Source organism: Oryx dammah, unplaced genomic scaffold, assembly GCF_014754425.2.
Source record: "Oryx dammah isolate SB20612 unplaced genomic scaffold, SCBI_Odam_1.1 HiC_scaffold_28, whole genome shotgun sequence".
Classification (NCBI taxonomy): domain Eukaryota; kingdom Metazoa; phylum Chordata; class Mammalia; order Artiodactyla; family Bovidae; genus Oryx; species Oryx dammah.
Genome location: NW_024070212.1, coordinates 41,987,053 through 42,003,312, shown reverse-complemented (window position 1 = coordinate 42,003,312; position 16,260 = coordinate 41,987,053). Strand labels below are relative to the sequence as shown.

The window sequence follows — 16,260 nt, the reverse complement described above, 5'->3', positions numbered from 1 at the left end:
ATCTTGAACCCCACTCCCACCTCCCTCCCCGTACCATCCCTCTGGGTCATCCCAGTGCCTTGTTTCTTTTCATTGATTCATTTGTAAATGTGTGCTGAAAAAAATCAGAATATATTTATGTAAATAGAATAATTTATTTACAGAGAAGGTGTTTTTTCCTCACTGGCATTGTGTTATACATTAATTCCATTTGTTAATACTGTGCAAAACAACCTTGTTTACAAGGGAATTGGGTAAACATTTATACCATTTTGTTCACTGCATTTAGTAGACATGAATGTTTAATAGTCATGTAATCATCATGATTTGGTAACTTGGAAGAATAGCCATGACAAACCTAGACAGAGTATTAAAAAGCAAAGACATCACTTGGCTGACAAAGGTCCATATAGTCAAAGCTACGGTTTGACTTAGCAACTGGACAACATGATGTAAAGAAATGTGACAATATTCAGGTATCTGCTTTCTGAATGTTTCAAATTCTAATCTACAATCACTGTTGATACCCAGAGAAGAGAATTAAATTTCCTGTGAAAAGGTAAAAAAGTAAAACAACTCAGCAGTTAGAAAAAGAACAGAAAGATAGCTATATGCCAGCTTAACACCAAATATAAGGATAACAAGAAAAAATAGTAGAAAATGAAAATCTGAAAACTTATCTGAAATCTTAAAACTCACCTGAAATCTGAAAACATTAAGCAATTTCATCTGTATATTAATATTGATCACTTTTGCTGAATCACTTTTGCATATTTGGATAAAGAAACTGGTTAATTTTTGTTTTTACTAATAACGTAGTATCCTTCGGAGCTTAGCATAGTCTGTAAAAATCATCAGAAGCTTCTGATTCAGCATCACATTCCCTCTGACCTTCAATCTGCATTACTAAACATTGTCTCCTGAGCTTGTCAAATTTGCCCAGGACGACCTTGTTCTATTTATGTGTACATGGGTTACAGAGATATGATTGCTCTGAAAAATGGTTTCAGCCTCACAAAGTCTCACTGTTTTTAAGCAGAGTGCAGCATATAAGTGATCCACATACATATGACCAGCCAACAAATGGACTAGAACAATGGACTGGTTCAAAATTGGGAAAGAACATCAAGGTTGTATGTTGTCACCTTGCTTATTATTTAACTTATATGCAGAGTACATTACATAAAATGCCAGGCTGGATGAATCACAAGCTAGAATCAAGATTGCCATCAGAAATATCAATGACCTCCGATATGCAGATGATACGACTCCAATGGCAGAAAGTAAAGAGGAACTAAAGAGCCTCTTGATAAGGGTGAAAGAGGAGAGTGAAAAAGCTGGCTTAACACTCTTAACATTCAAAAAACTAAGATCATGGCATCTGCTCCCATCATTTCATGGCAAGCAGATATAGAAAAAGTGGAAACAGTGATAGACTTTATTTTCTTGGACTCCAGATCACTAAGGACGGTGACTGCAGCCATGAAATTAAAAGATACTTGCTTGTTGGAAGGAAAGCTATGATAAAACTAGACAACATATTAAAAAGCAAAAACATCACTTAGCCGACAAAGGTCCACATAGTCAAAGCTATGGTTTTTTCAGTAGTCATGTATGGAGGTGAGAGATGGACCATAAAGAAAGCTGAGCATCGAAGAACCGATGCTTTGAATTGTGGTGTTGGAGAAGACTCCTGAGAGTCCCCTGACAGCATGAAGATCAACCAGTCAGTCCTGAAGAAAATCAACCCTAAATATTTATTGGAAGGACTGATGCTGAAGCTGAAGCTCCAATACTTTGTCCACCTGATTCAAAGAACTGACTTATTTGAAAAGACCCTGATGCTGGGAAAGATTGAGGGCAGGAGGAGAAGGGGATGACAAAGGATGAGATGGTTGGATGGCATCACTGACTCAATGGACATGAGTTTGTGCAAACTCCAGGAGATGGTGAAGGACAGGGAAGCCTGGTATGCTGCAGTCCATGGGGTCATGGAGTCGGACACAACTGAGCTACTAAACAACAACAAAGATAATGAAAGCAACAATGACCTATGGGGCAACTGTATTTTGTTCCCCAATACAAAGGAACTAAAAACTGAAATCCCTGAACGATAATGTCCAGGTTGACTTGTTTTGTTTTGCAGTTTTGTTTGGTTGCTTTGCACTCTACAAGTTAAAATAAGAAATGTCTGTGATTTATGTATATGTTTGTTAAGAAACATATTCATTGTTCTATTGTACACTGTGAACACTATTAAAATAGAAATTTTTAGTGAGATAAAATAAATCTAAATAGAAAGTTCTAACATTGTTTTCTGTATCCCCTGGACTATCTTACAATATGTACACCTTCATTGGAAGAACACAGTCCTAGAGCACTGAGTTATCAAACCACGGTATACAGAACAATCACCTGAAATGCTTGTTAAAATGCAGATTCCAAGCATAAACAACAGAGATTCAGTGAGTCTGGGATGGAGCTCAGGAATGTGCATTTCAGCAGTCATTCTAAGTGGTTTTGAAGCAGGTTATTTGATCCCCACACTTTGGAAAATACCACAAAACATGATAGAGACTCTCCCTACCATGCCATGACCATAGCAACACCAGCAGAAGAGGGAGATAAAACAATCCTCTATTTTGCACATGTATCATCCATGAACTCGGTTCTTCCAGGAAAATACTAATTAATTAAAATACTGTTTCTATCAGAAAATGCATTCTAATTTCTACAATGCTGGACTAAGAAGAAACAGCTGTCATCACCATACACCCAAAAATACACATAACTTATAATACAATGGAATTCACCTATTTAAATGTATCTGCTTCCCTAGTGGCTCAGAGGTTAAAGTGTCTGCCTGCAATGCAGGAGACCTGGGTTTGATCCCTGGGTCGGGAAGATGCCCTGGAGAAGGAAATGGCAACCCACCCCAGTAATCTTGCCTGGAGAATCCCATGGATGGAGGAGCCTGGTGGGCTACAGTCCACGGGGTCCCAAAGAGTCAGACATGACTAAGTGACTTCACTTGTGTATAGTATCTATCACTTGTGTGGTACATGTGTACAATGGAATATTACTCAGCCATAAAAAGGAATGCATGTGAGTCAGTTCTAATGAGGTAAATGAATTTAGAGCCTATTATACAGAGTGAAGTAAGTCAGAAAGAGAAAAACATACATCATATATTAATGCATATGCATGAAATCTAGAAAGATGGTACTGCTGAATCTATTTGCAGAGCAACAATGGAGATGCAGACATAGAGAACAGACTTACGGACACAGGGGATGCAGGGAGGAAGGAGAGGGTGGGACAAATGGAGACAGTAGCAGGGAAACATATACACTATAATATGTAAAATAGCCAGTGAGAATTAGTTGTATGACTCAGGAAGTTCAAAATGGTGCTCTGTGACTACCTAAAGGGGTGGGAGGTGGGAGGAAGATTCAAGAGGAAGGGGAAATATGTATACCTATGACTGATTCATGCTGATATATGGCAGAAACCAACACAATATTGTAAAGCAATTATTCTTCAATTAAAAATAAAGAAATTTTTAAAAATAAGTGATACTTTTTCTTTTAAAGTATGAACTTTTTAAAAATGCAAACTGTTAAATCTTCTAGGAATTTAAGTCATCCATTCAAGTCGATAATCATTTTTGGAGTACCTATGACATTCTGGGCACCAAAGGAAGTAGCTGGATACGATGAAAAGGGCACAGCATTTGTAACTGGAATCAACTTGGGGTTAACTCCTGAGTCTGCTACTTGTGTGATTTTGAACAAATTGCTTCACCTTTCTAGGCTCTAGTTCTCTTATCTCTACAAACAGGCAATATAATATCTATTCATAAGATCTCTGTGAGGGCTTCCCTGGTGGCTCAGTAGTAAAGAATCCACCTGCCAACGCAGGCTTCAATCCCAGATTTCACATGCTGCATGGCAATCAAGCCTGGGCACCACAACTATTGAGCCTGTGCCCTAGAGCCCAGGACCACAACTACTGAGCCCTTGCGCAGCAACTACTGAAGCCTTCACACCCTTGAGCCCATGCTCTGCAACACAAGAAGACACCCCAGTGAGAACCCTGCTCACCACAACTGGAGAGTAGCCCCCGCTCATCACAGCTAGAGAATAGCCCACGCAGCAAGGAAGACCCAGCACAGTCAGTAAATAAACAAAAATTAAAATAACATAGAAATCTTAAAAGAAAGTTTTAATAAATTGTATTTCTTAAACTGTATAGTTTAAAAAAAAAAACTTCTGTAAGAAATAACAATACATACAATTTATTGTAAGTGACAGCTGCAGATAACAATAATACAATTACCTGCACTTTAGTAATATGTTTTTAAATGCAAATATTTGAGTTTTTCCCCATTAAAAATTCATCTCCTACATTTCCCATGTTAGAAGGTATTGAACACTGAGGCTGTGAGCTCAAAGAGTTTAGGTTCATATTCCAACTCCACTGTTTACTTGTCTGGGCAAATGACCTAACCTCTCGAAGCCTGTCTCCTTCCAGGTAAAATAGGGATAATAATAATGCATATCTTGTGTAGGTTTCTATGAAGATAAAATGAAAACCTTAATGATAGTGCTGAGCCAACAACTGGCCTCATTAAGTACTAAGTAATTTTACCCATTATTATCATTTAACCAAAGTTATTTTCAAGCTACATTTGCTGTTGTTGGTGCAAGTAAGAATACACGATTTGCCTAAGACAACCAAACATATCACCCACAACTCAACCTGCAAATATTCCTAAATTTTCTCTAACACTGAGTAGATATTTCATCCTGCTTTAAAACCTTTTGAACCTCTACTTTACCTATAGTATAAAGTCTAAACAACATGATAGAATATAAACAACTATATACAAAACAGATAATTAACAAGGTCCAACTGTATAGCACAGGGAATTATATTTAATATCTTATAATAAACTATAGTAGAAAGAATCTAAAAAAGAATATATTTTTTTCAGAAATACATGTATAGTTTCAAATATATATCTGAATCACTTTGCTGTACACTAGAAACTAACACAATACTGTAAGTCAACTGTACTTCAATCAAAGATAAATAAACCACATGATAGACTATGCAAGCAAGGCTTTTCACAATTTTGCCCGCACCACATTTCTGTTCCTCCTCCTCTTTTACCCCCATTCTTCCATTCTATGCGCCCAGTGCCTCACCACTTTCAGAGTAGGCCATATGCTCCAAGTTTGGGGATATTAAGTTTGGGAGATGAGTCACTAACTACAACATGATCTTGGCATTTCCTGCAATTCTTCAGAATATCATTAGCTAAGACCTTAAACAAAATCTATTTATTCTTTTTAATGTGTTTCAATACCTACCAGGGCTATATTAAAGATAAACTAAACATTCAAACTCATAAAACTTCCTTGAGCTATACCTGGCATCAGACTGACTTAGAAGGCTGTGAGACAGGAAACAGAACACCTGCAGGGCACCATGAGGCATCCTTTTTCAAAGGGAGGTCCTGTAGAAGCTTACTCAGCTGTTAAGGAGTTATCCCCTTTACCCCTCTCTTCCACCCTGGAGAAAGCTCAGGTCCAAGGAGATGAGATTCATATTGGACAGGTCATCCACAAGAGCCAATATCTCCTGCAAAAACCTCACATAGTCGTGCCTTTAGGGCCCCTGCAAGGAAACTGCCAAAGTCACTACATCCAAGGAAGCTCAAAGATACAGCTGTTGATCAGGTATTTACAGTTTTTCCTGGTCTAAATGCAGTTTACCAGCCAGAAATCACTTTTACTGTGTTGCCTTAGAACATAGTTGACACTACCTTTACCTAGTTTCCAGGGAAACAAAGCTAGAAGGTCAACTGACGTCAAACTGTCAGGCAAAGATGGAAACGAGTTTGATAACTCTTTATCCACAAATGCATATCTCAAAAAAAGAGCAATTACCATAGTCTCTCCAAAAAATAGAGGGAAAGAAAAACAATGAGAGACAAACCTTAAAAAGATAGTTTTTTATCAATATACTTACCATCAGCAGCTGCACCATCTGCTACAAATATGTAGTAGCTTGCATTTAGATCAAATCTATTCTTAACCCCAGGAAGGGTAATGTTTCTTCTGAAAGAACACTGCATAACACCATCTGCCAACCTCCAAGCCATGTCCTCAAGAGGATCCTGCAAACACATACAATGGGTCTTCTCAGCACATTCCAAATATTTGCTAAAAATAAGATGTGATCAAAATCCTGGACCTGTTCAATTTCCTTTCTCTAAGATCCTCTGTGCATGTTTTGTCTGCAGTGTCATTGTTTTCCCACTTCCTCTTTGAAGAGTACAAGAAACACATTCTCCCAGTATTTGTGTTTATCCCACTTGGCAAAAATAGTATTTCTACTACCTAGGCTAGAAACTTTGGCAGATGCACTAACTCCATCTGGCCCCTAACATACAATCAACAACACTAAAGAAATACTTAGCAAGTAATACACTAGTAGCCAAAATGCAACTTGTGAGAAGCTCTAACCTCACAAGAAAGCTATGCAGAGAACATGTCACTAGGTGGTAGCTACTGCCCCTTCAGAATTCATTTGCTTGTCAACTGTCGTGTCAAAATGACACTTCTCTACCAGAAATAGGCCACATTTGGCACAGATGTCAACATCGGGCACTTAAGACAATTGCCCAAGGCACTGAACCAGCACCTACCATATATCCACCTCTTTCTCATCAATCAAGAAATTCTGTGTCACTAATGATCCTAAAGCTGAAACTCCAGTACTTTGGCCACCTCATGCGAAGAGTTGACTCACTGGAAAAGACTCTGATGCTGGGAGAGATTGGGGGCAGGAGGAGAAAGGGACGACAGAGGATGAGATGGCTGGATGGCATCACTGACTCGATGGACGTGAGTCTGAGTGAACTCCGGGAGTTGGTAATGGACAGGGAGGCCTGGCATGCTGCGATTCATGGGGTCGCAAAGAGTCAGACACGACTGAGCGACTGAACTGAACTGAACTGAACAAACGTCTTAAAAATCTGTCTGCAAGCTTTTTTGACCTTCTTAACAAATGATAAAATATTTTTAACAGATGCAATAGAAAAGAATTTACGTGAAACAAACAAGAATTCATCTTTTACTAAAAAAGAAAACTTTCCTGTGCATTCTAAAGCATAGAAAAGGGGCATGGTAATTGTAGTTTACATTACTGGACTGTATACTGGAAATTCTCTAAGAGAGTAGATTTCAGCTGTTCTCATCACAAAAAAAGAAAAAGGTAACTGAGGCAATGGATATAGTGATTAGCCTGATTTTAGCAACCATTTCACTATGGAGAGGGGTATAAAACATCATGCTATACACCTTAAATACATACAATTTACACATATATATAATAAAATGCAAAAAGGTATCTGCCAGACTGTAAGATAGGAACTCTGCTACCAGAACGCTGTTTGGTCTTTGCTGCTAGCTGCAGGTTTGGAAGCTATTTTGCACCACAGCCATGGCACTGTCAGCCATATAGCCAGAAGATGGACCAACCAGGTGGACAGTTCCAGAATCTTCACACCTACCCCAGAATCCATGATAGGGTGACTTCGCCCTGTCAAATGGGAAGGTTGTATGTGGACAATCTGATCTTCAAGAATACACACATAAGCATCATCATCACCCTGAAAAACAATGACAAATGAAAAAAAGGTCAAGGGAATTTCAACAAGGGAGCATTCTTTGTCAGTCAAATTCTTATCTTTCCTTTAATCTCCAATATTCCTAAAAATTAAATCTTATTTAAAGTGATTATCAGACAGCAGACTGCTTCCTTAAAGTGCATTTAAGTTATGGTACAAATGAATGACAGGGCTTCTCTGGTGGTTCAGCAGTTAAGGAATCCACCTCCCAATGCAGGAGACATGGATTCAGTCTCTGGGTCGGGAAGATCCCCTGGAGAATGAAATAGCAACCCACTCCAGTATTCTTGCCTGGAGAATCCCATGGACAAGGAGACTGGAGGGCTACAGTCCATGGGGTCACAAAGAGTTGGACATGACAACGATAAACACCACTACCACCACCAAAAAAATAATATGGATTTTAAGTTATTGTGTATAGTTTTGGTTCTTTCATCTATTCTAAATTGTTCTCCATAAACTATCTAACAAGGTCTTTAACCAGCTTTTGTCGCTAAATTCCTTAAACAAGACCCAAGACTAACAAGCTATAATTAAAGTCTTGTTAAAAATACCAATATGATTTTCTAACATTTGTAAAATTTACAAAAAATTTTAAATTTCTTGTAAAAAGTTCCAGTTTTAACTCTCAAGTACATAACATTAACAAAGCAGTTCCCTGTTACACATCGTCTACTCAAATCAGAATTGGTGCAACTCAAGAAATTTGGAGTTGTCATAATTTAAATCACTACCCACTATGGCACACAGACCAACTTTAGCCCAATGCCTGTTCTTGTACAGGCCACAAGCTGAGGATGGTGTTTACATATCTAAATGGTTTTTTAAGAATGATATTTCATGATAAGTGAAAATACATTAAATCCAAATTTCAGTGCCTATAAATAAAGTTTGACTGGAACACAGCCACACATACTAATTTACAGCAGTCTGCGGCTGCTTTAGCACTATAAAAGAGCTGAGTAACTACAAAGAGACCATGCGGCCCACAGATTCTGAAGTCATTGCTATCTAACCTTCTGCAGCAAAAGTTGGCTGATCTCTGATTTAAACAATGTGTATTTTCTAGAATGTTTATCATCAATGAAACAATAGAATTTTCTTGTTATTTCAAACAAAATTTAATACAGCAAAATGGTTGATTTTGAGGCAAACTGAGGGTAAGTCAACTAAGTCATTAAGGCAAACTTCTCAAATACTGGTGAGGTGATGAGGATGAAGGAGAGGTAACTCTCAGTTTTCATGGCTCTACAGTGAGGGGAAGAGAAGGTGTTATGACAACCTTATGCTCCAGGCAGCTGTAGAAACCCCAAATTTGGAGCATGCTAGAACACACATGAGAAGTTCCAACCAAACTCCAGAATTAGACAGAACCTCCTACCTCTGTTTGCTCCTCTCAGTTCCAGCATTTAGAATGCACTCTATAAGAAAATATCAAGTGAGAGAAACAAAGATGACAACAAAGTTCTTATGATCAAAGACTGTGTTTTAATAGAGGAGACAATTAAAATAGTATGTGAAATATGATAAAGTAGAGATTTAAACAAAGTGCTATAGAAAGACAAATTAGGTAGGGTCAAAGGATTGAAAAAGGCTTATCAGAAAAGATAGCATTAACTATGCTTCGGAGAATAAAAAATACATGTGGATAAGGTAGAGCTGCAATTAAGGGAAAGGTTTTTCAAACTGAGGAACTTCTAGAACCAAAGATATATAAATATAGGAAGTATATGGAAACTTTAGGAAACAGGTAACACAAAGCTAAAACATATACAGGACAAGGCCAGAAGTACCAACAAGGACTTTGAAAAGTTTTGAAAATATGTTAAAGAGAACAATATTTTCCTGTAACTACTAAAGGTTCACAAATGCTCTGGGGGCTAGGATTGAGGTTACCTCAAATGTGGTCTAAAATCATAACCTGAATCTATTGTAAAAATTGCGGGGCATTCTATAAAACAACCAGCCAGGAAAAAAAAAAAACTCAAGAAAAAAGGTAGGGTAAACATTCTAAGAAAAGGAGATTAAAGAGATATAACAATTAAATGCACTGAGTGATAACTGATTAGTCTGGATTGGAGATTATATATATATATATATATATATATATACACACACACATGACTTTATTGGGACAATTAGGGAAATTTGAATATACACTATATTGAATAAAATTATTATATTATATATTTGATGGTGATATTATGATAATTGTAGGAGGATATCCTTCTTAGGAGATACATGCTGAAAAGGAAACATAAAATGTCATGATAGCAAATTAATTTTAGAATACTGCAGGGAAAAAAATGTGTGTTAATATACAGTGAAAAAGTTAATCTACACACACACACAGGGAAAGAGAGAGAGAGTGACAAATGCAGGTGAAGGGTTTACTGGTGTTCATTATACTAGTCTCTCAACTTTCACATAGGTTTAAAACTTTTCAAAACAAAAAGTTATGGTGGGTAAAAGAACCTGAGAGGTGAATAAAAGAGAGGAATCCAAGTCAAAAGTTTTTTTGAACACCAGAGAAGATGGTGGCAGCAGTGAATGAGTTAATCAGTCCATAAGTTTCCCATACAGCATCTGAAAAGAAGAGATCAATAATAGTAGTTACTTTTTTACTATTGTTGTTGATCACCAAGAATGGGAAACACAAAAGGATGTTAGAAGGGTAGATAATAAATTCAGTTTGTAGATGATGGCCTGTGTTGTCCAGAACACTCATCTGGAAGTAACCACCCAGAAGCTGGAAATTTCAAACTGGACACACAAGAGAGGGAGCTCCCAGCACTGGGAGCATTCTGGAATTTGAGTGTTAAGACATTATATACAGAATAAGACAACACTGCGCAAGGGAAAACAGAGAACAGCAGCTAATACAGTGTGTATACTTGAATACTTTATCTCAGAGAACAAAAAAAAATATCTAAGATGAGGGAGACATGTATATTCTGAATTTCAGTTAAAATTCAGATATTAGCAAATTCTGTTAGAAAAAATATGGAAAGTTTTACTCTCAATTTTAGTAATGAGGTCTAATAGCAAAACAGAACTGCTATCATTAATGTACAAACAAAATTGAAGAAAGGTATAATTTAGCTTATCTAATCAGTATTCATAACATCAGATACCTTTGGTAATTGAACTTATAAGACATACTGATAAGAAACTGCAGGTCATAAAAATATCCTAAGAATTTAAAAATAATCAAAAATAGAAACAACCACTTTACAAATATTTTTGGTGATGATTTATTTCCCCCAATTTAGGCAAACAGGTGTACAGATGATTTTAATCATCACATAGGCTTGCTCCATAAATTAACTGCACCTGTATAATTAAGTCTTTTTATAAACATGTTTGATGAGTACTATACCAGAAACATAAGATTTCTAAGTAAGATAAATATATCTTGAATTAGAGGTAAACATTTTTGTGTCATCTATGCCTACGACTTAGAACAGAATTAATTGTTCTACTTGTAGGCTCCTCATCACAACACTCTCTGTAACAATAGTGTCTTTTCCTCTGGCTGACAGATTTCATGTGACCAGAAAAGGAAACATGTTAGTGTGCTACCGCAGGGAGTTTCAGAGAAGGCCATGGCACCCCACTCCAGTACTCCTACCTGGAAAATCCCATGGACGGAGGGGCCTGGTAGGCTGCAGTCCATGGGATCGTTAAGAGTCGGACACAACTGAGCAACTTCACTTTCACTTTTCACTTTCATACACTGGAGAAGGCAATGGCAACCCACTCCAGTGTTCTTGCCTGGAGAATCCCAGGGATAGGGGAGCCTGGCGGGCTGCCATCTATGGGTTCACACAGAGTCGGACACGACTGAAGTGACTTAGCAGTAGCAGCAGCAGGGAGTTCGGCTAGAATTCTTTTATTTAAGTGACTAGAATACATATCTAAATGTGTACTCTACCTTACACATGCACCTTAATAAACCTACACTTATTCCAACAAGGCTATCATTGTTAACCCCTGCTCGACTCATCTTCAGTTTCCTTCATAGCCAGTTCCATTCACATAACAGGCACTACCACCATCTTTCCTTATAGCTTTACAGTCATATTTATTTTTAACCCAGCCTCCTCATGCACCATATGAATAAGGTTCAATTTTGCCAAAATTGAGAACAAAAGGATATGCTGTAAGTATAATGGTAATCACAAAAGGAAAAGTGAGGAAAATGTTCTGAAGAATTGCAACATCATTTGATCAAGTATAAAATTTCCCATAAAAGCAACTTTAAAAGGGAAAGAGTCACAATTTTTTATGGTATTTTTAGAAGCCTATTAAATATCTTCTATCTCATAGGTTTAAGGTACAACCTATGTTGAATGAAAAAAGATAATGAGTGCATTGTGAAACTACATTTTAAAATATACAGGTCATATCACATATTGCAATGTCATCCACGCCCAAAAACGTCACACCTGGCTCCCTGAAATATTGCAGCCAGCATAACAAGGATTACTGCGATTAGCATGCACTTTGAAGGAAAATATTTGTTCTTCTATCACAGAATCTCAGAGTTCCTTTTCTTTTTAAAAAAAATAATGATTTCCTTAAAAAGTGATGTTTAAAACCTAACAGAAAGAAAACTCTCAAGAAAAGACTCCTTGCCAAAAAAAAAAAAAGACTCCTTGCATCTGTTAATATGGAAATCAGAGTTCCTTTTCTTTTTTAAAAAATAATGATTTCCTTAAAAAGTGATGTTAAGTTTAAAACCTAACAGGAAGAAAACTCTCAAGAAAAGACTCCTTGCATTTGTTAACGTGGAAATGAGAGGCTTTCTCCATTTGTAGCCAACCCCTCCACAGTCAGCTCTGCTCGAACAGGATAGACACATGTCCTGGCCTTTATAGCCTTCTTCCTCTCCTGGGAAATCAGAATGCTAGTGTAGGACTCTGTTCTTCCACACCACAGCACAAGGCTGCCACCTACAGAATCTCTTAATCTGTTCAGCACTACCCAAGGAGAGTGGGACATTTTGTAGACCCAGTAAAGAAGTCATTTATGCCTGGAGACACTAGGTTTAATTCCCTGTTGGGGAAATGTGCCATGACCATCAAAATGGGGACAACAAGAGCAGCGATCCAGGCTGTAGTCAGTTGAGGAAACTAGGACTTGAAGAGCATCACAAACAACATGAGACTTTATGAAGAGCAACTTTTTCTTAACTGCACTTCCTGCTTTATCACAGAAGCAGAGGTAGACAGATAAAGTGGCAAATCTACTGGAAACAAAATGCTTTTCCTAACTTTCCTCAGGACAGCCTTGTCCTTAGAGATATTAATATGGAATGGCTCGACTCAACGCTACTTAACTGAGAATCCAAGTTAGTTTCTCTGCCCTTCCCATTCCTCCCTAAAGTATGAGAATCTGACCCTGGAACAAATGTTAAACTGCTGTTGATTATCACTCACTCCACTGACTCTCCTTTCATCACCACTGATGTAAGTGAGAGGTACAAACCATCCATCGGTCATGAGAAAATGCCAAGGATAAATAGCCTTTACTGGGACCGCTCATTTCAACCATCACTGATTGGTCATCTCGTGTGAAGGACAAGAAGACACAGGCACGCTCCTTCTCTGGGTCACAATTCAAAGGACTCCTGATACAGAACTTCTTGTTCCCACAGTCTGAAGCATTGAACTAGAAAAATGACAGGGGGGAAAAGACTCTTAATTATCAAACAGGCAATTCATCTCCAATGACAGAAGAGCTGCTACCTTGAAGTATGGGTTTTAACAAGAATACATTTTCATAATAAGGATTCAAACAAGGGGGAAAAGACCATATCCCAAATTAAAAATTATCAAAGCAGTAGTTAGGTTGTAAACTTTTAAATTTAATTAATATAAATTAAAATTTGGAAGATACAACATTAATTGGACTATAATTACACATGAGTATTAAGATCCCTTTAATACAGAGAATACTTCACATTAATTATGTCTGGAGCAAAGTTTCGAGTAAACTTTGAGAAATTCCTTAGGGAATATTTAAGTCCACATTGACATTCTTGCCTAAAGGATATCCTCTAGCTTTCAGAGATGGAATTTTAAAACTAAACAAACCCTTAGCAAGTTTTTATATTTAGATCCTGGACTCTGCCTCTAGAATTCAAGTTCAGTTTGACATTAAAATAACGTAAGAAAAAAATGGTTACTCCCATATATACCACTGCTCCAATAATAGTAATAACAATTTAGTGGAGAAGAAGCAAAAACAATCTATTATGATTTAATTCAGAGCTTCTTGGTACTGCAAATAAGAAAGACTATTGAAAAATGTCAGCTCTACAATTTGACAGAGCAAACAAGCAGTCATACTGAGTTAGAATGAGGTGTGACACCACATTTCAGAAGAGAGCTAAACATGAGTTTAAGTAACTAGATTTAATGGGAACTATACAGAAAAACTCTCATTTCTTCTTCTACTCTAGGAATATTTCTGGCCACCAAACAAGTGTGGGCATTTTCCACAATAAGCAATTCTGCAATTCTCTGATGACATAACTTAGTGTACTACAATTGAACTCTACTCTGACACTATCTGCCTGAAATTGGTGTCAAATCCCACAGGCTAAGGGTTCAGCCCCACAAGACTGCACCCACTTCAGATGTCCATCACTGATGCCAATCACAAGCCCCAGGTTGCCACCTGTACTTCTGAAGTGTTGGCCATAAACTGGAGGTTCCCAGCACCTCCTCCTTGAGTTAGGAAATTTATAAAGATGTCTCACAGAACTTGGGAAAATAGTTAACTTACTACATTACCAGTATATTATAAAAGGATAACAACCCACAAATGGCCAGATGGAAGAGATGCGTAGAGTAAAGCATGCAGGAAGGGGCAGGTGCAGAGCTCCCATGATCCCTCTGAGGCACCAGCCTCCCCGCACCTCCATGTGGTCAGCAACCCAGAAGCTCTCCGAAACCTGCACTTTTGGAACTTTTATGGAGGCTCCATTATGTGGGATGGAGAAGAAAATGGCAACCCACTCCAGTATTCTTGCCTGGAGAATCTCATGGACAGAGGAGCCTGACAGGCTACAGTCCACGGGGTCACAAGAGTCGGACATAACTTAGCGACTAAACCACCACCACTATCATGTGGGATAAAGGATTATTAGCTCAGTTTTCAGCCTCTCTCCCTTCTCTGGAGAATGGGGTCAGTGGGCTGAAAGCAGCAAGCTTCTAATCATGGATCAGTTTTGGGGGACCAGCCCCCATATAGGAGTCCACCAAGAGTCACCTAACACAAAAGATACCCCATCATTCAGGAAATTCCAAAGGATTTAGCAGCTCTGTATCAGGAACTGGGGTCAAAAGGCCAACTAGCAACAGAAACCAAGCAGAGGCCAATATATATATATAATTTTTGTTTTTTATTTCACAGGAACTTAAAGAGAAAGTATAGTAGAGTGGAGAGAATAAGCCACTAGAAGCCTGGAAACATGGGTTTAGTCTGTCTCTGTTCTCCCCTTTATTCCACCGTTCCATCATGTTTGCTAAAGAATTTATCTCTCAGGGTCTGTTTATCTTTAACTATGCAACAGGGACCCGGAGGCCTCCTCTAGCTCTCTACAAGTGCCAACATCCTGTGATTCTGAATGAATCTCTCCATAATTGGAGATTCTAAACTTGGTACAGAGATACAATAAAAAATCTCCAACAAGAGCTAATGCCTTTTTATATGAATATAAGAAAAGATAACAATCTTTTTTTAGATTGTTAATAGATTCCTCCTGGGAAGCTCAGATCCGGACTGACTGGGAATCCCCTAAAGCAATTTTAAAATAAATAAACATTGAGACTAAACAAACTGAGAATTACTGCAAACAACAAATCGAATTGCTTGGTCAAACAAAAGTTCATAATGATGTAATCAAATGGCTCATCACATATTGCATAATGTGGAAAAGAAGATAAACAAAACAAGACACTCTATAGGAGCACAGATTTAGCCTTCCCTATGAGAAAAAAGAGCTATAAAGAGACAAGAAAGTGGAAGGGAGAGAAAAAATGAACTAATATTTACTAAATACCTATTAAGTATAAATCAATCAGAAATCTTATATTCATTCTACTCGGTTCTCACAGTAATATATGATTCTATAAGAACTAGATATTATTATTTCTCATTTATAGATGAAGAAACTGAGACTTTAAGATTTAAGTAATTTGTCCGAACTCAAACAGAAATTAAACGAATCAGAATTCAGGCCCAAATTCGTTCTTCTGACTGTAATAACCTTCCTTAAGACATTTTTTGTTATAGTCACTTCTGAATTGAGAAGTCTAATTCATCAGAATTGCTTTCAGTAAAGCCTTTCCAATGTTTGTAACATGAATAACCCTTTCCAAGATGTGTTCTTTTAACTGCACTTCTTTTGAATCAGAAGGCCTACGTAGAATTCTAGATGATGAGCTTGCAAGAGTTCAACCTGTAGAATTCTGCAGTACTCATTGGCCTTAGTTGGAATAAGAGTAAAGAATTATATCACCATTTTAATATTCTACCCCCACACCCCTCCCAGTTTAGCTGAAACCTAAATT

General features: G+C 37.6%; 1 protein-coding gene across 1 annotated transcript in view; it reads right to left on the bottom strand.

Annotated features, from left to right (window-relative positions):
* The window catches only part of FRRS1 (ferric chelate reductase 1), a 52,877-nt gene that overhangs the window by 18,508 nt on the left and 18,109 nt on the right, over nucleotides 1-16,260 (bottom strand). Inside the window, exons 6-8 of the mRNA XM_040232240.1 lie at nucleotides 13,169-13,351; nucleotides 7,562-7,660; nucleotides 6,016-6,163 (exon numbers count right to left, since the gene is read on the bottom strand). Coding sequence (XP_040088174.1) covers nucleotides 6,016-6,163; nucleotides 7,562-7,660; nucleotides 13,169-13,351 — 430 coding nt within the window. The remainder of the gene's footprint in view (nucleotides 1-6,015; nucleotides 6,164-7,561; nucleotides 7,661-13,168; nucleotides 13,352-16,260) is intronic.